This window comes from Poecilia mexicana, unplaced genomic scaffold, assembly GCF_051168715.1.
Source record: "Poecilia mexicana isolate PSO_F unplaced genomic scaffold, ASM5116871v1 scaffold_16, whole genome shotgun sequence".
NCBI lineage: Eukaryota > Metazoa > Chordata > Actinopteri > Cyprinodontiformes > Poeciliidae > Poecilia > Poecilia mexicana.
The window spans coordinates 23,074,604-23,094,232 of NW_028263385.1; the positions used below are offsets into that span (position 1 = coordinate 23,074,604).

The 19,629-nt window shown below is 41.0% G+C and overlaps 1 protein-coding gene across 1 annotated transcript in view; it reads left to right on the forward strand.

Annotated features, from left to right (window-relative positions):
* The window catches only part of grb10b (growth factor receptor-bound protein 10b), an 84,036-nt gene that overhangs the window by 46,785 nt on the left and 17,622 nt on the right, over positions 1-19,629 (forward strand). Inside the window, exons 5-6 of the mRNA XM_015001030.2 lie at positions 2,236-2,380; positions 19,393-19,549. Of these exons, the coding sequence (XP_014856516.1) occupies positions 2,236-2,380; positions 19,393-19,549 (302 nt within the window). The remainder of the gene's footprint in view (positions 1-2,235; positions 2,381-19,392; positions 19,550-19,629) is intronic.

A 19,629-nucleotide genomic window follows, 5' to 3' on the forward strand; every position in this document is an offset into this window, starting at 1 on the left:
CCCTACTCTCAGGCTCATATGGGACAACATCAAAAGGCCTGATCCCTTTTGAACTCACTGGGTTCTATAGACAAAGAGAATTGCAAAAAAAAAAAAAAAAAAAAGCCTTTTGCAATGTTTTTTTTTTTTAACTTCCGATCTGAAATTTCACTAACTGACCTGCTCATTTAAAAAAAAAGAAAGAAATAAAAAGAACTAAACCCCATCTGTCAAATAATCCCTTTGAGGCTCCGACTGCATCTGTTTTATTTAAAAAAAAAAAAAACTGCTTTAATGTGATGTCTTGATTTACAGGTGCTGGTCATAAAATTAGAATATTGTGATAAAGTTCATTATTTTCCATAATGTCATGATAAAAATTAAATTGTCATATATTTTAGATTCATTGCACACCAACTGAAATATTTCAGGTCTTTTATTGTTTTAATTTTGATGATTTTGGCAAACAGCTCATGAAAACCCAAAATCCCTGTCTCAAAAAATTAGAATATTATGAAAAGGTTCTCTGAACGAGCAATAAAAATAATCATCTGAATCAACAAAGTAACTCTAAACACCTGAAAAAGATTCCTGAGGCCTTTAAAAACTCCCAGCCTGGTTCATTACTCAAAACCGCAATCATGGGTCAGATTGCTGACCTGACTGCTGTCCAGAAGGCCATCACTGACATCCTCAAGCAAGAGGGTGAGAAACGGAAAGAAATTTCTGAACGAATCGGCTGTTTGCAGAGTGTTATATCAAGGCACCTCAGTGGGAAGTCAGTAGGAAGGAAAAAGTGTGGCAGAAAACGCTACACAACGAGAAGAGGTGACCGGACCCTGAGGAAGATTGTGGAGAAGGGCCGATTCCAGACCAAATTAAATTTTCATCTCCATAAAACTTTTCAGCAGATGGAAGCATGAAGTGCTCCAAAATCTTCTGATAGCTGCTGCATTGATCCTGCCCTTGATAAAACCCAGTGGACCAACACCAGCAGCTGACATGGCACCCAGACCATCACTGACTGTGGGTACTTGACACTGGACTTCTGGCATTTTGGCATTTCCTTCTCCCCAGTCTTCCTCCAGAGTCTGGCACTTTGATTTCCGAATGACATGCAAAGTTTGCTTTCATCCGAAAAAAGTACTTTGGACCACTGGACAACAGTGGTCCAAAGTGCTGCTTCTCTGTAGCCCAGGTCAGGCGCTTCTGCCGCTGTTTCTGGTTCAAAAGTGGCTTGACCTTTGACCTGGGGAATGCGGCACCTGTAGCCCATTTCCTGCACACGCCTGTGCACAGTGGCTCTGGATGTTTCTACTCCAGACTCAGTCCACTGCTTCCCCCAAGGTCTGGAATCGGCCCTTCTCCACAATCTTCCTCAGGGTCCGGTCACCTCTTCTCGTTGTGCAGCGTTTTCTGCCACACTTTTTCCTTCCTACTGACTTCCCACTGAGGTGCCTTGATATAACACTCTGCAAACAGCCGATTCGTTCAGAAATTTCTTTCTGTTTCTCACCCTCTTGCTTGAGGATGTCAGTGATGGCCTTCTGGACAGCAGTCAGGTCAGCAATCTGACCCATGATTGCGGTTTTGAGTAATGAACCAGGCTGGGAGTTTTTAAAGGCCTCAGGAATCTTTTTCAGGTGTTTAGAGTTACTTTGTTGATTCAGATGATTATTTTTATTGCTCGTTCAGAGAACCTTTTCATAATATTCTAATTTTTTGAGACAGGGATTTTGGGTTTTCAAGAGCTGTTTGCCAAAATCATCAAAATTAAAACAATAAAAGACCTGAAATATTTCAGTTGGTGTGCAATGAATCTAAAATATATGACAATTTAATTTTTATCATGACATTATGGAAAATAATGAACTTTATCACAATATTCTAATTTTATGACCAGCACCTGTAGAATTGATGTATGATAAATATTTCAAGAAATTAGTGCGCGGGCTATGGGAGGCTGTGATTTCCACTTGCTTCGGGAACGTTCATTATGGCCAGATCAGACGGAAACGCAGATGAGATCGTCTACCGCAGTGGGTCTCTCCAGCACAAATTTCCCATGTTTCAGCAGCTCATTTAAAACTTTTCCCATTTCACTTTATTGGAGGCACCTCCAGGTTGTGGTTTTTGGCTTTGTTTTTTTTTTTTGTTTTTTTGTGCTGTTGCTTACAAAATGAGCAAAAAAAACCTGCTAACTTCACAAAGGAAAATTCCAACACAAAGGTCTCTGTTCTATTTTTCGGTGTTCAGGAAGTTGCAGGAGGAGGAGCAGCAGTTCAGGACGTCGTCTCTCCCAGCCATTCCCAACCCTTTCCCTGAGCTGTGCAGTCCTGCGAGTTCCCCGGTCCTCAGTCCTGGGTCACTACCTCCTGGAGAATCTTCTTCAGAAAATCATGTGAGTCCAACATCACGCCCTGGCTGTTTAGCGGCACAAGACACTGTATTTGTTCAGTGCGGTGCCAAGCATTTATATCCCTACGAAACTTTGTCACATTTTGTCATTTTAATCTTAAACTACTATTCTTATTGGAATTTTATGATGGGCCAACAAAAATGTAGCATAGTGGTATATTAAAAGGAAATAGAAACATTGTTTTTGATTTTCCTTGGAAGTAATAGTAATTCAAAAAAACTCAAATTTGCACATTTGTATTGAGCCCTTTTTAGTCTGAAAACCCCAAATAAAAGTAGTTGCTTTGGGAAGCTGGTCAGACTTGATAGAAAGATGGACGGAGCAAAATGCTGGAGATTCTCATAGAAAATGATGCATTTCTTTTTGTCGGATTATCTCATGCAAAGTTCCAGGGGTTTCTAAATACTCTGTTACTGTCAACATTGTGACTCTGAACTGCTGTAGCTCATCTGCTGATGTTACATTCATAGATGGGATTCTGCATATCTGAGTTGTAACAGGTACTTATTTTAGCTACCAGTTAACCCGGAGCTCAGTTTGAACATCAGCAACTCATTTTTGCCAGGCTGTGAGTTGCTGACAAGTAATTGGCTAAGGGGCTGCTTTTGATCACAAGCAGTTGGACAGGTGTGCCTAATAAAGTGGTGGTGAAGTGCATAAATAGAATAATTTGATTGTTTTTTTTTTGTTTGTTTGTTTTTTACTTCTTTTTTTGCCTTGTGGAAAAGCTAATAAAGCGAGGAGCTAAAGGTTTTTGTGTTCGTCTACATGCGCACCTGCACACACGTCTGGACTTATGCTCTCCTATCTGTTACTGGAAACCAGAACACCCCCGCCCCCCTCCCACCCACCGTCGTTCTCGCCGTTAATGGTCCTCATATGGAAGCAGCCATTTCTGGTTACGGCAACATAGCGGTTTACAGTAATACGAGGGCAGACGGTTTCTCATAAATACTTCCCCTGGCTGGGATCTGGGGCTTTTCTTTTCAAGGCCTCTACTACTTCTCCTCCACAATCACACACTGCAGTTCCAGTTAATTCATTATAAACCAAAACACAAGTCTGACTTCAATGTGCGCCGCATTTTGCCCTCTCAGATGTCATCTCGGTTTTCACTTTGTGGACTGATGCAACCTCCCCATTCACTTAGCACCTAAACTTGGAGAGGTTTAGGTTTTAATTAGCATCAGTTACATAAAAAAAAGTGTCGCTCGTTAATGTGGGAATAAGGTTTTGGAAGCTTCGAGTCGTTTTCGTTGTCGTTTAGTGGGAATGTTTTGGGGATTTTTCTCTTTGGGGGAAATTTTCAAGCTTGAGTTACAAGCTGTGGTACAAACTCAGCAGCTCAGGTTTTCCTTATGGTAAATAGGTCAAAGTTTATTGCTGTACAAAGTTGTTGTGAATTTAATGACTTGCTGTGCCCCGGTTGTAAATAAGTAAAGCAGGCTAGGCTCGTAAATAATTAGACGCCAGTTTATTGTAGCTTGTGGCTCGGGATTGGGAATGTCATTCTCACATGGCCTGTTAGTAGCACAGTAAAAAAAATAAAAATCCTGGGACTGAAGCAGACAGAGGAGTACAAACAGAGCTAACTAACTTGCATTAATCACACCATGTTGCTATTTATGGCATGGCTCTGGAATGTATGTATAATGTTCTTGTTTGGAGTATCAGTCGAATGTACAGGGAACATGATTGTGTAGGAAAAAGTTATGATCACTGAATATGAATACTGAAAGATCTAATGTTAGAAAGATAAAATACGATGGCATTTGATAAAAACTTCATCGTAGCTCACTGCAGGGAGTGAAATAAAACAGAATTAAAAGATTTACTACACCGCTTTTAGAAAGGGATGAGCAGTGGCTCTACATGCTGTGTTGATTACTCATCTGTGGTGTCTGGCATTATAAACAACCAAGCTAAATCCAATAAATCATTATAACTGTCAAGGAGCATTGGTAATGAGCCTAGTGCATGACTGGTCCACTCTTCTCTGCAGAAATTGTTAGTCTAGGCGAATTGGATGGTTTATGAGTATGAACACTCTGTTTAAAGTCATGTCTCTGCATATCAGTTGGATTTCAATCCAAACATTGACGATGACTTTCTGAAATATTTCGTTTTGTGTTTTTGTTTTTGTCCTTCAGAGGTGAACTTGTTTTTGAGATTTAGAAATTGGCTGGATGGGGCTTCCCCTTCAGCATTATCTGAAAGAAAGAAGAACTCGTGATTGCCATCAATTACGGCAAGTCGTCAAGCAGAAAAGCAGCATCACCATCACACCATCACGCTGCCACCACCGTGTTTGACTCTCTGTATGCTGTTTTTGTGAGCAGTGGATTCAGCCCTAAAACTCTGCCATTGAAGCTGTTTCAGTCTCTGTCAGTTTTGAATCATAAGATCTTTGTGTCTACTTCATGTTGTCAGACATGCTGTATAAGAGTGATTTCTTGATTCTATAAGTCTGACAGAAACAAACCTGGGTGTGGTAAACACTCTACAGCCACAGTCTTCAGTATGGTATATTCACATCTGCTTCCTGGTGGCGATGTGTTAATACAGTGTTGTTGGAATTTTTTTCTTGTAGCATATTTCAGGGTGGTCCCAGTTAATCCTCCACAAACAAAACGTACAGAATAATGTGACTTTTACATGCTTTGGTAAGAACATAGACACCCGGGATTGGATCGTCACATAACCGTTTGTTTTAATTCGTTTTAAAAATGTGTTTTTATTTAATTACAACAGATCAGTTTTGTTAGTTGTTATAAAACCATGAATGTAAGCAAAGACACCATGTGGCTAAATATACTCCAAACCGCTTTGAATGCATAAAAAACCTAAAACATGCGAAAGGTGATGAACTTTTCCCTCATAATTTGTTTTCCAAACTACCAAGAGAGAACAATACTGTGCAAAGCAACGGAAATTTTAATTGATTATTTGTGTTTACAGCGCACTGTATATAAACTCAAGTAAACTCATGTAAGAGTGATGTGCATCCATGCATGCATTCGGGTGTTAGTCATTTAGACACATGTGTGTTTACACTCGCGAGCCCCTTTGTGAGCTCTGCAAACTATTTACAGCACTGGCAGTGTCTCTACATTGTTGATAGCAATGGAAAGTATGGCTCATTGTAGCTGTTCTTCAGTGGAAATTCAACTCAGCACCTTTTTCCACAGAGAACTCTCCCAAGGAGCCTTCTCACTCTCACATCTTCACAGGACCGACTTTAGAGACACGAGAAGTATTAACTTAAAAAAAAAAAAAAAAAAAAAATATTATCTGCTTTCCAGTGGTTAGGATCCATAAAGGAGATGGTGATTTGTTTTAGGTTTGACAAGGGGGCTCTGGAGAAGGTAAATTATTGTGCCCACTCTCCAAGACCTCTGACCTTCATCATTAGAACCACATGTGCCCTATTTAGAGCCTCTTTTTTTTCCCCTTTTCGCTTATCTCCGTCTCTCCACCGAGGTCGTTTTCTTGTCTGTTGTGTGTCTATCCGTCTTCCTGCCCTCCAAATATCCACTGCCAAATTGCTTTTCAGTTTCTCTGTTTAAGTTTACTGAATTTTCCAGCCTCCCGGCGCTTTCTGACAGACTCTAATGCCTGTCTCTCTCTGCTCCTCCTTGCCTCATTCCTCAGCCTCTGTGAGGTAGACATGAGGATGTAGTGCGGCGCTGTCAGGAATCGTTGGCCAAGCTGTTTGACATGACCATATGACTCCCAACCCCCATCCCTGTTTTCCCTCATTTCTCAAGACTCAGCCTTCATCTCCCTTGCTTGCCTTTTTTCAATGTACACTCTGAAAGGACGGCAGTTCTCCGAGATCTGCAGAACTGGAGCGTCAGACTCAAAGTAAACAATTCTGTACTGTTCTTTAAATGCAGTCTCATGGAAATGTGCAGTGGTTTATTTGAATATATATATATATTTTTTTAATCTGCAGGATGTTTCAGAATATAGAACCGGGTAGTTGCCATTTGTAAGAACTGACAGCAGTCCACTGTGATGTTTAGTATCTGCACACATGTTCTATAAACTCTGACTTCCTGTCTCTTCTTTGGACCACTACCAACATGACTTTAGCTGTGTGTCATACTCTAATGTTGTGAAATAGAAAGGGATATACATATAGTGGCATACTAGAACATGTCTTTTTTCAAATATAGGGTACCTTGTGACTGAGGAAGAAAAGAGACAACACAAAGTGAAATCCAGCAAAAATTGCTGATGAAGCGTCGTCAGATTTAGCTGAAGTGACTTTATCCAGTATTGAGAGTTCAGTTACTTAGGACATATCAACAGCATGTTACTGAACATACTGTCCATGACATGTAAATGATGGGCACAGATTGGCGCCTACTTGCTGCAGTTCTGCACGCTATCTTGTTGCTGCTACCCCGTTAGGAATAGCGTGTGTGTCAAAGGGCAGACTTTTCCACTGTAAAAGATTGGAATGCTATCAGTGGCCAAACTGTTGGCCTCGATGTGTGAGAAAATCTGTGGCCCTGTGTATAAGTGTGTGTATTTAAGAGCAGGGCCGTGCCTATGAGGCGGTTCTGGTTTGTGTACTCTGTGTGTGTGAGCGTGTGTGTGTGTGTGTAACGTGCATGTGCGCTCGACTTTACGAGCAGAAACACTTTCGCATGTGCCCCTTGCGAGAGCGCTTGACGGTGTGTTTATGTCTGTGTGAGCTCTGCTTCTCGTTGCTGAGGCTTTCTGCAAGCTGTGCTGTGTGCAGAGATCAAAGGTGATGCAGTGCTGGAAATCTGCTGGCTCACTCATCCTGCAGCCTGCTTGCCTTTTCAATGGATCTTAAAGTGAGATGAGATGGAATGAAATGCGCACATATAGGTACTTGCACAGTGTAATCACAGGACAGCAAAGTTTGTGTGATTTTGTGTGGCTGCAACTTGGAAGCCTGGCTTCTTTGTGATTATTTGCACACATAAAAGTATAAATAGCATTCGGTTTTATTGAATTTGTGTATGTGTGCATTCATGTGTTCTAATTCAAACCATGCATGGCTTGTTGGCTCCATTATTCCCAGTATTGCATCTTGTCTCACACAGACCGTACTTCACTCGCATGCTTTGTAGCAGAGGTAAAAGAAAAAAAAGAGCATTTCGGCTCTACAGAAACCTTTTGTCAGCAAACATAGCCCTGCTTTCTTGTACCTTTAGACAAAAGCAAACCAGCTTACATGCAGGCTGGTTTGCTGAGTGACTGAGTGGATTTGCAGTATTCATGTTGTGAAATACAAATTGTTTCACTGCTGTTGAACAAATCTGACTTGGAGGGGAGCCAGACAGGTTGCGGTTTAGTCTGGAACATCTCATGTGTCAGCGCCATATTCTTCCCCAGCTGCTAAATAGAAACATGCTTGGACCTGCGAGCGAGACCTGCTACTGCTCCACTGCAGCAGAGACGCTAACACAAACAGCCACAAACACATGTTCTGTTTACAACTACAGTAAGACATGATGATTAGTCTGAGAAAAGAGTTAGTTTTAAGAAATATAGACCTGTTCAGTTCGCATCAGCGAAATGCCATTTGAATTATAGCAGCAGGTTCTAGGTTGTGTAAATGTATTTGTGGTGCAAAATGTGCTTCACCTGTCGCCAAGACGCATAGAGTCAAAAACTGCATGGAATGCAATGCAGATCTGGCGAATTGCATTAATTATTGCAATACCTATTAATGAAAGAAACAGTGAATGCTTAGAGTGGAAGATGCTAAGCTTTAACAATGTTTCTGTACCATTGTCTCTTCTCGTTTTTTGTTTCTATCTGACTCACATGTTTCAGATCATCAAACAAATTTCCGTTTCAGGGAAGGAACTGCCCAAATTAACCTGGCCCTACGTGAAAATGAATTTTCTCCCTAAACCTATCAACTGGTTGTGGCACCTGGCGCCGATGACTGCCATCGCAAGTTTACTCTAACTGCAAATGAATCTTCTACGCTGCTCTCAGGGTGTTTTGGACCCATTTTTGTTCCTGGAATTGTTTTAATTGAGCCACATTCTACAAATTTCTGGCACAAATCACCAGCTAAGAATCACATTCCCACATCTCAGTCAGAAATAAGTCGAGGCTTTGACTTGGCCGTACCAAAACCTTTTTCTTAGCCATTTATTCCAGACTTTGCTAGCATGCTTTGGATCATTGTGCTGCTGGATAACCCAAGAGCACTTCAGATTAAGGTCACAGCCTGTTGGCTTGGCATTCTCCGTCAGGATTATTTGGTCAAAATTAGAATTCATTATTCCATCAAAAACTGCAAGTCCTCTAGATTCTGAGGCAGCAGAGCAGCTGCAGACCGTAACACCACCATGTCTAACTGGAAAACTGGCATTCTTTTTCTGAAAGCCGGTCGCCGCACACAGGGATCGACAGCACTCCTCTTTCTATTAAAAGTTTTCTTCCAGCCTTTCCCTCTGTTTGGCCACGTCCATTGTCCCATCAATCCTAACAAGTTTCACTGTCCCTACTGAAGGCAAACATTTCTACGGTATCATGACGTCGCTACCGCATGTCGCTATGGAGACGGTGTTTTCAGGGCAATGTGTGTGGTGAGATTAGCTTTGTGCAGGCACTACTATGGAAGTAAAACATGAAAGAAGAGAAAGTATTTACCACTTTTTTTTCTTCAGGCTTTATCTGTAACAGCAATAGGCATCACTCCCAATGACTGGATGTTGTTTTATTGGATGGAAAAAATGGAACGTGTGTCTTTATTGGCCCATTCCTGGTTCCTGCTTAAGATCATGCTATTCCCACGTGAAACTATGAGTATCCATTACTCCTGCCACTAATTTGAAAACCTGAGACATTAGAGTTTATAGCTGAATTATTAAAACGAATTAAGAATAATTAGTTATTATTTACGTGGATATATTTGTACATTTGGAGCTTGTGCATGGTGAGTTTATTAATATATGACGTATTTAAGCTTCTTCCTTAATAATTTTTGTGCTCAAGAGTTTTCATGCAGCTTTGAATATGCAAATGTCTGTATTTGTTTGTGTTTGAGCCTTTCACAAAGACAGCTATGTGTTGCTGCCTGTAGCTATTTCATCTGGCCAGAACTGAGCACAGCTTCCGGACTCATGTAGGTCATGGAGACTGCATTTTCCTCTCTCTTAGCCTTCTCTCCATCCTCTCTCTCTGGTTCACTCCTTCTATGTCTCTCTTACTGTGTCTGGGAAAAGTAGGACAGCTCAGATTTCTGAAACTGCTGCTGTGAAGGGATAGAATGGAAAGCAGGAATTCAGTAGAACAGGAGAGGAAGTGATCTACTAGAAATCTAAAGAAAATATGTTACAAGTTGTATTAATGTTTAAGGATCTATGACTAAGACAATGCACAATGTCCTACAGCAAGATAAATCATTTGTTAATCGAGTGATTCTTTTACAAAGGCATTTTCAGTCTTTGAATAGCTGCATTGCCTTTTGGTATAAGCACCACCTTTTAATATAGCCAAGATGGAAACATAGCAAAAAAAAAAAAAAAAGTGCAACTAAGTATTGTTTACTGTTGTTAAAAAAGTGCCATCTTTTAAAAATATAGTTCAAAATTATGCATGTGTGAAGATTTCATATCTTATTATGGTCCTGTTCCCTTTTGGCAAAGAGAACCTTGCCCTACACCAAATATCTGGTAAAAGAGTCAGTGTCTTTGCTTTTTTTTTGGTACTGCTGACTTTTCCTGGTGTAGTAAAACATAAATTTTTTTGTTTCGATTTACAGTGCAATTTCACAAGTGAGTTTCTCAGTCAAATCAAACATAAACACGGTTTTTAAGCTTATGGTTAAATTCAACCAGTGACCACACAACAACTACCGGAGCTCGCAATGGAGCAAGTGGACCATTTCCACGCTATTCATAAAATCCCGTCAGCAGTGTCACTCTTTGTTTGCCCAATTAGAATGTCTCCGTCCTTTTACCCCCTCCCTGCTGTAATCGGACAATGGCTTCAGATCATCAGTGGTCTGAGAGAACATTTGCTGCCCAGGCTTTGCTGGCAGTCGGTGAAAGGAAGGTTCCTGTAAATATATTTTGGTAGAACATCTGCCATGCCAAAAATGTTTTCTTTCTTGTGCTTTTACATATTAAAACTTTGTTTCAAAATGTATGTGATCAATGTAGAATTAACCAGTTACAGTTTGATTTGTCTAAGTATTTTTGAACAAGAGAAGACTGAATGCAATGAAATTGCCTTTTAGCTTAGCGCTAACAGGAATGTTGTTCACTCCCACACATATCCTGAATTGTCATCCTCCATCTTTCTACTTCCTTCAGATTGTTGACTCTCTGTAGTGATGGTGACACAAACTGAAGATTGGACACCCTTTGCTGGAAAGTTAATGGGGAAAAAATAAATCTAGATTTAATCACTTCATTTATAAGGATATCACTAAACATCTCTGAGCCTTTTCGTGGTCCAGAGCTCAGACAGGCCTCTGTAACTAGGGTCCCAATTTGACGCTGTAATTAGATGACAATAGACAGTTCAGTGGGTCTTCCTCTTGAGTCAGCAGAGTTTTCTTGGCCCGTGTCTCCCACTCCTGCTGACTGCAGGCGCTAAGTGAGGACAGCCAATTGTCCAAGGCCCATTCAGGTTTTTGTGTCTCCATCTCATCATCTGGGACATTTCCAGGGGCAGCCCAGACCACACACAGCACAGCATTACAGTCAGAGAGGGCTTTTATGGAAGTTACTTGTTAGTGGGAATTTGGGGGGGCCAACGTGGGTTGATTGTGCCAAATCCAGCAATCAAGGGTTCCAGTTCTTTTCTGGAAAAACACGCAGACGTTTGGAAAAGCAGAGGCGGCTGGTAGAGCAAAATGCTCACTCTGCAGCACATGCAAGACGTGACGACCTGTGAAAAAATGAAACGTCTCAAAAGGGGCGGTATTATGTATATTCCAGGCACATAGCGTCATTTTATAGCACAATCAAGTAACTGTGCTACCATCAGTTGTTATAAAAATGCTGAATTTATCAAACACGACTTAAAAGAAATTTGACTTCATAACTTGAAGCCTTGAAACTGGCCTCTGTCTCTTTAAGAAGCGCCCGCTCTTTTCAACACTCCGCCTTCAGCACATCGTCACAACAATGCTTCCCATTGTGCCGTCAGCATCAGTTTGTATGAGCGGTGGACTGAGAAATGGTTTGTGTGATGAGCTCAGCAGACTCCAGTTCCACCAGGTGCTTGCTAATTGCCGCTGCCGCTAGTCTGGAGTAGCTGAGTGGAGAAGACGTGGATACGGGTTCTCTGTGAGGTTCCAAGTGCAGATTTTCAAGTGCAAGTGTTTGCAGTGTATGATGATTTTCGAGATATGTGCCCTCCTTAATGTTACAAATTTTTGTCTAACTCAACGACTGGTGCAGTCATTACTCTGACTTTGTTGGATGCATTCTAACAAAATCAAGGTATTTTCAGGAACTGCTTCTTGTTTTTCCTGAAATCGCCGGTCTCAAATAGGTTGTTAATGTTGAAATCCTTCATATCCAGCATTCATAATAGCTTATGAGACATACTTTGCGTTCATGAATGTTTTAATTTTACAAGGTTTTATGACACTTGTTACACCCTTATTCTTAAAAAAAAAAAAAAAAACAAAAACAAAAAAACAGATGTTCTGGTCATAAGCAGCTCCGGTTCATTTAAGGCCTGTGTTTATGATTTGGTCAGGCCCGAAATAGCATAAACTGAAAGCCTATCTTGTGATTAGAAAGTCCCTGCCCGGACAGACTAATGAAATATAATTCCTCTTTTGTTTCACTTCTCCAGAAAAAGGTCACACTGGTGCAGGCATCAGTGCTGAATTTGAATATGCCTGCGTGGATGGACACTGGAGACTCTATCTAAAACGTCTATTTTTGGCTCCAACTGTGGTTTGGAGTGTTGTTCCTCTCTTCTCCCTCCACTGTTTTGCCAACAGAGACTCCTCTCGCTAACACAGCTGCTCCACAGGTTGCTTTCAAATGCTTCGCATCATTCGTGTCTAATGTGCTCCTGAAGAGCATGCCTAATGGCCAATAGTCTTTTAGTAACTCCTATCTGATGTAATGGCTCGTAATGTGAACGTAATACCGGTGTAGCTATTTATATAGTCAGAGACAAAAAGATTGATGTGAATGTGAGCTGGCCGCTGGAGGTGCACACACACGAAACAGAATCTCTTTGTCTGCCTGTGCTTGTCCTCCACCTGTCCTGCTGTGTTATTCCTCTGTCAGTGTGTGAGGAATGGATTAGTAAATTAGTAAAATGCAGTTCAATCCTGCAGGGCGAGTGGGTCTATTTACCTTAAAAGTGTTGATGTGTGAGTTTGCACGTCTGGGTGCCAGCGTGTCTGATGGAGTGTGTGTATGTCTGTGTGCTGCCTGAAGCTTTCAGTTTCTCCCTGAGGCATTACATCACAGGGCAGTTATCAGACCTGAGTCATCAGAGTGGTTGAGTGGCCCTGCTCTGCTCTTCCAGCTAAATGAGGACTAGTTTAAAAGCAGCAAATTATCTTTCCTTTCTTGCTTACTTGCTTGCCTGTGTGCAGCGATGTGGTCATCTAATTATTTTTTTTCTTCCCTTGCAAAGGGACCCAGTGACGCACGCATATGCATGAAAAGAAAAGTTTTTTTTTTTTTTTGCTAAACATTTGAAATCTTACTTCTGCCTTTTAAAGGTCACATTTTTGTCAGATTTCACATTTCGGCTTCTTCTGAGTCCACTTTGTACACAGTAACGTTGTTCTGTGTTTTAATAAACTTATGAGACTATATATATATATATATATATATATATATATATATATATATATATATATATATATATATATATATATATATATATATATATATATATATTACTAGATAAAGTCCATGCATTGCAAATGTATGCATCAAACCTTCTCAGCGACAAGAGAGCTAAATATTTGCAAGTAGGGTCACAGTTTTAATTGAATCATTTGTGAAAAATGCTCATTGCCACGAGTGATTTAATTTTTTTTTTTTACCGGTATTGTAGATTTAGAGACGCACATCAAACATCTAAAATTATGGTTTTCTGCCACCCAAAATATAGCTCATCACATGTTGGTTATGTAATGTATATTAACTCTGTATTTCTCACACGGATCCTTTAATTTCAGTGTGATTCTGAGAGGCTCAAAACTAGGATTTCAGCAGATTCTTAATGTCAAAACTGTCTTTTCTTCGGTCAGTAATTATTTCTTAGAAACAGAGTCGGCATCACTCTGTGTATAAGGAGCTGTTGTAGGACAAAATGATTGTCCTACAGCAATAATTGTAGGACAATATTGTTGTCCTACAATATTGTAGGACGATACAAAGGCCTACTTAATGACATACAGGCCAGTAGTAATCAGTCAGCTCAGGGTCAAGCAAGACTAATTTGGAGTTAAAGCTTTGTTAAAGATAGACTTGTTTTAGTTTTACACAAGCTGGACAATGGTCCGGATCTGAGTAGCTCAGCCTGTTCAAGGTAAGGTAATTTAATTCATACAGCACATTTTCAGCAACGAGGCAGTTCAAAGTGCTATTGAGTTCAAAATGAACTCAGTAGCCTCAGGACATCTTAACACAAAACATGTTTCTTCAATACAACTAACGCTATCAACTGGAAATTTCCACAGGCATGACAATTGTCCAAAATCGACCTTTTCTCCAAAATTAGCCCTCAGAATGCTTTTCAACAAACCCGTGGGTGACTTCATGGTGGCCAATTACATCTTTTATGTTCTGCTAACTCCTACCGCCTGCTGCCTACACTCTGTCCTGATTTTTTTTTTCCATCCACCGCTCATGTCTCTATTTGCCAGCTTCATCTCTTTCTTTTTGCATTACAGTTACATAATATGTATTTCAACAGTATTACATTTTCACAGAGTGTCCAAGAAATTAAATGGCTCATTATTTCAGCTGCAGCATGCCTGTCATGATAATACACAACCAATTCCTGCTCGATAGATTGCTTTAGGAAGGTATGACTTTGCTTACATGGGGATTTTGTGTTTATATTGCATAATTAAATTAGCTAATCGACATAAAAGGAAACAGATCAAAAGGTTTTTACGAGCCGTATGCTTTTAGTTGTACATTCTTCATTTATTCTCTGTTGTACCTGTTGCAGATCCCTGTCTGGTTTGTTATACATGACAGCAGGACCAGATCCTGAACATGAGCAACATTTCAGTCTTCATTGTAGAAAAACTAATTTAAATATGCATGTATTGCTCTGTAGCAATTCTTGGTGTTATTTTAAATAAAAATGCATGTTAATCTTGTTGAGCCTGCCATGATAAGTTAGGTCCCTGTTTCTTTAAACCTATAGAAAATTGCCACCAAAAAGGAATTTTTATGATTGTTTTTCTTCTCAAAAGATAAGAAAAATGGTCTCAGTGCATGTGTCTTACTTTCTCTCAACAGAACTGAATAAAAGATTGTTTTAGAATGTATGTTGCAATGTCTTCCCTGCAGCCTTGCTTGGGCTTTCCCCCTTTCTCGAGAAGCGGTGACAAAGACCTGGGAGTGTGCACCCGCGCGCGTGTGCACACTCGCGTGCATGTGTGCGTGTGTGTCTGTCTGTGTGCGTGTGTGTGTGTGTGCTCGTCCGTTCTAGTGCGAGTGCTGTGGCAGAGAGGGGGTGGGCAGGAACGCAGCTGTGCAGGCTAGATATGTGGTTAACAGTGGACGGCATTCATGCTCCGCATTTTGCTGCAGTGTGTCACCAGACTGCGTCTCTCGCTCGCACTTCCCTCTTCTTCCCACTCATTTTCCTTCGTTTCTCACATCCGTCTGTGTCAGTCTCTCCCCTGTCCCACAGTCTCACAGAAACACACACACACGCGCGCGCGCGCACACACATACACCCACACATACGTGCCTCAGTGCATGCGTATTCTTACAGCCTTCTTTCTCTTCGCCTCGAACCCTTCCTGTTTCTGCCAGCATCTCTACTCAGAGCTTCCTGCTGAAGGAAATTCAGTGGAATCTCTGTGTCTACTACCTGTGCTGCCACTGTTATGCAATTTCTGAAAAGTTTTTTTTATTTATTTATTTATTTTTTTTTTTTTTAATGCTACTCACTCACTCGTGTACACACCTTTTCCTGACAAATGAACACAGCCAAGTTACTGTAACTTTATTCCAGACGTGGCACATCAAGACTTTGGCCCATTCACTGCCGGTGTGTTAAATATACGAGTTTAAAAGGAGAATAAAGGACCTTGAAATAGTACCGATACTCCCTAGAACTCATTCTTATTTTTCACATTCACCATAAATTTTTATGTCCTTTTGTGTGACAGACTAACATAAAGTTGTTGCAGTAGAAAGAAAACGATACATCCTTTTTTTTTCAGAAGTAGAAATCTAGGAAGCATTCATTTGTATTGTAAACCCGAGTCAATACATTGTTCAGTCATATTTTGTTGCAATTACAGCCAAATGATATTTCGTGGTACTTATTGTGACAACAAAGTGACAATGACAAACTGTTTACAACTTCTTAGTCTTTTGTTGGTAAACTGAACGGCTGACTGCATGTCGCAGCAATCACGACTGCACAAATACAAATACCGGTCTTATTTCCAATGCAACTATTTAGCTGTGCAAAATGTCTGGTCGGTTCGAGCACCTCCTAGGCGACGCAGCTCCTCCTCCGAGCCACAGAGCCACACAGAGCTCCCTTCCCCTGTTACGCCTCCACTCAGCTCCTTCAGACTAGTCAGCAGCAATTAGCAAACTTCACCTGGTGGAACTGCGCATATGCTGAACTCAGTAAACTATTCCTCAGTGCAACACTGGTAAAATTGTGGGCAAAGGATTAATAGAGGAACAATGTTGTGATAAATTCATTAAGGCCGTAGAATAGAAAGAGCGAGGCTTTCTTAAAGAGACAAAAGCCCAATTTCAAGGCGTTAAATTGAGCAGTCAGATTTCTTTTAAGTCAAGTACAGCATTACTTGATTGTACTATAAAATGATACAATGTGACTGGGAAACACATAACACTTCCCCTGTGTAGCTGTGTTGTCAAGACGTTTTTCAGGCCGAGCTGACGATCTTTGCTGCTCCTCCAGAGTTACCATTGGTTTCTAGGTTGCTCCTCTGGTTAAGACTCTCCTTTCACAGGTACTTTAGGTGGACAGTTCTGTCTTTGTAGGCTTGCAGGTGTGTCATACTCTTTCCATTTAGTGACAGGTTGAACAGTGCCTCATGCAATGTTTAAGTCTTGGAACATTGTTCTATAGCCCAACCCTGCTTTGTGGCTGGGCTATACACTTTGTGGCTTTCGCACAAACAGTCACATTTATGCTGAGATGAAACTCACACTTTTTATCTTTATTTTCCGTTTTAAACATTGTTTTAAAACGACGCGTCATTTCCACTTCCACTCCACAGGCCTATGCTACTGTGTGTGAGTCTATCCCAAGAAATCCCGATGAAATACCCTGGGTTTTGTAGTGCGACAAAACGTGAAAAAGTTCAAGGCGCCTGAACACACGGGGTGTGTGTGTGTCGTTCTCCACTTTGGCTTAATTGTATTTGCTTTGAGTCAGAGCTAAACAGCAGGAAGGGGAGAATAGGAGGACTGGAGAGAGACAGAGAGAGAGACAGAGAGAACAAGGAGAGGTGAAGAGCATACAAGCCAAGAAGTTCTCGCTGAAAAAACTTGGAGGCAGGAGAAGCAACAAACTTTCCCCTCTCCTTCCTTCCTTCCTTTTCTTCCTCCCCCAGCTGCTCCTCTCAGCCCCACGCCCTTCTCAAATGATCCCTCATGCATCAAGGTCTAAAAAGAAACCGAGGCAGAGAGCTCGAAGGGGGCTCTGAAAAAGTTGGCGGTGTCTGTGCATGACTGTGCGTCTGTGTGTCTGCTGGAGTGTGCATGCCTCTCAGGGAGGGTGTGTGTGTGTGTGCGCGTTGTGTGTGTGCGTGCGTGTGTGTGCGCCTCTGCGTGCTCAGGTCTGTGTGGGAATGATTACATCAGCCCGCTGGAGCTTTATGATTGGTTGGTGAGTGTGTGGTTTGATTCGGTGCGCCTCGGAGCCCGTGGCTGAGGCTGTAACCCTTTGTGAGGGGGAGGGAGCGGGAAGGAAGGAGAGGAAGACCGATAGTTGTCAGACTGAGCCGGCACTGGGAGCTCTGCGCTGTACCTGCTGCCATCCAGCCGCTGACTGTTACTGCCCGTGTGCCCTGTGTGCCGCTGCACACGCCGGCTTTACTTCAACCAGACTGTTCTTCATCTTTTTTCCTCTCTGTCTCTTTTTTTTTTCCTCCTTTCTTGATACAGCAAGCGGCCTTGGGATACACTAAGGTATTAGCTGTAACACAGGCAGCTCAGCTGTCAGCTGCCTTGATTCATATTTCTCTTATAGTCTCTGGAGAGAAAAGCGGCAGCATTTTTTATTTTTTTATTTTTTTGGTCTGAGGTGGACTGTGTGTTTGTGAGTTTTGCGGAGACAGACTCACTCCAAAAATGCCTTCGTGTTCCCCGGACTGCTGCCTGCTGCGGGCCATGGAGGTAAGACCACTCTCTCTCTGCGTTTCACCTCTTTCCCTTGGGGTGGCTCTGCCTCTCTTTGCTCCCCCATCTCTTATCTTTTTTTTTTTTTTTTTTTTACAATCTGTCTGTTTCTCTTTGAGGTACAGCCATGCTTAACTGGAGCCAATAGATTTATGGAGACCTTACTTTAATTGGCAATCTTCACTTTTTCATCAAAGATGTGAGCAGAGCAACAAAAGAAAGAATCATATATTTCACCAGCTGAATGACTGAGCCGTTTTAATGTAAAATAGACAGCCTCAGGCTTGGTTTGTGCAGACTAAGATGCTTAAAGATAGGGCTTTACTTGGGGGAAGGAGAACATTTGCTTATCCTGATATATATTTTGGTGTAACCTTTATATTTTTCATGTGAAGTGCTGGCAGCCTGGATATTTTTATGGGCTAACGAGCTTAGTTTAATTTGCAGCTCCAGTTTTTTTTTTTTTTTTTTTTTTTTCTTTATGCCATTGGACGTGAGTATTCTCTGTCCCTGCATGTCATCCTTTTTTTTAAAATAACCCTTAGACACGTAATTTAAGTAAATTTAGAACCGTTAACCACAATGTATTTGGCAGCTGCATTTTCTGGGTTATGTGGAGGAAAAAGAACTTGTGAAATGTTACACATCTGGTACTGACGGGGGTAACTTGGACATGGATGGTTGGCATCTGTTTAGCAGTTTATACGTCAGCTGCAATAATGCATTTATGTAAAATATGGGTTTTTTTCAGTCATTTTTCACTATGCTTATAATAAAATCCTCTTTTCCAAAGGGTCATTGGTGCTCCGCATTGAACCTTTTTCTTTAATTCTCTCCATACATTTTCTTTAGACGCTGTAATTTTGTGTATATATATATATATATATATATATATATATATATATATATATATATATATATATATATATATATATATATATATATATATATATACAGTCCATATATAGTAATTTAGACTTTGTGTTGAAAAGAGGAGATGCTTGTAATACACTATGGTATATTTGTCTCTGTATTACAGTAAGAAGATGGCTTAGGAGATGCTCGCCTGTGATTTCTAACGCCATAATTGCTACACAGTGTTGAATATCTGTTCTTTTCCATTGTGTGTTATAATGACAAGCTTGTGTATTGTATGCTATGGTTCATGAAAGGTTATCGCTGTGTTGAAGGGGGGGGGGGAATGCTTACTTTGACCATGTATTAGGCTGGTTTGACTGAATTTCTTGATTGTGTTTTTCTTTTTTTAATAATTCCAAACATTTTTGATTGATTGAACTTAAGTAACAAATGTATATGACAGCTCTGTTGAACTTTTGTTTCAGATTTTATTTGCCCCTGTTTTCAATCCATGTTACTAAAACAATCGTCACTCTATTTCTTCTAACCTTGCCCCCTGCGTCTTCTTTTCAGATTGTGAAGATCTTTAGCGAGGACGGCATGTGCAAAGTTGTGGAGATTCCAGCCGACATGACGGTCAGGCATTTGTGCCAGCTCCTGGTGTATAAAAGCCACTGTGTGGATGACAACAGTTGGGCACTTGTTGAACACCACCCACTGCTAGGACTAGGTAAGAAACCATGCTCAAGCCCCCTTGGGTGGGTGAGGATGTCGCAGCGTTATCACTGCCTTACAGAAGTGCATTCCTGT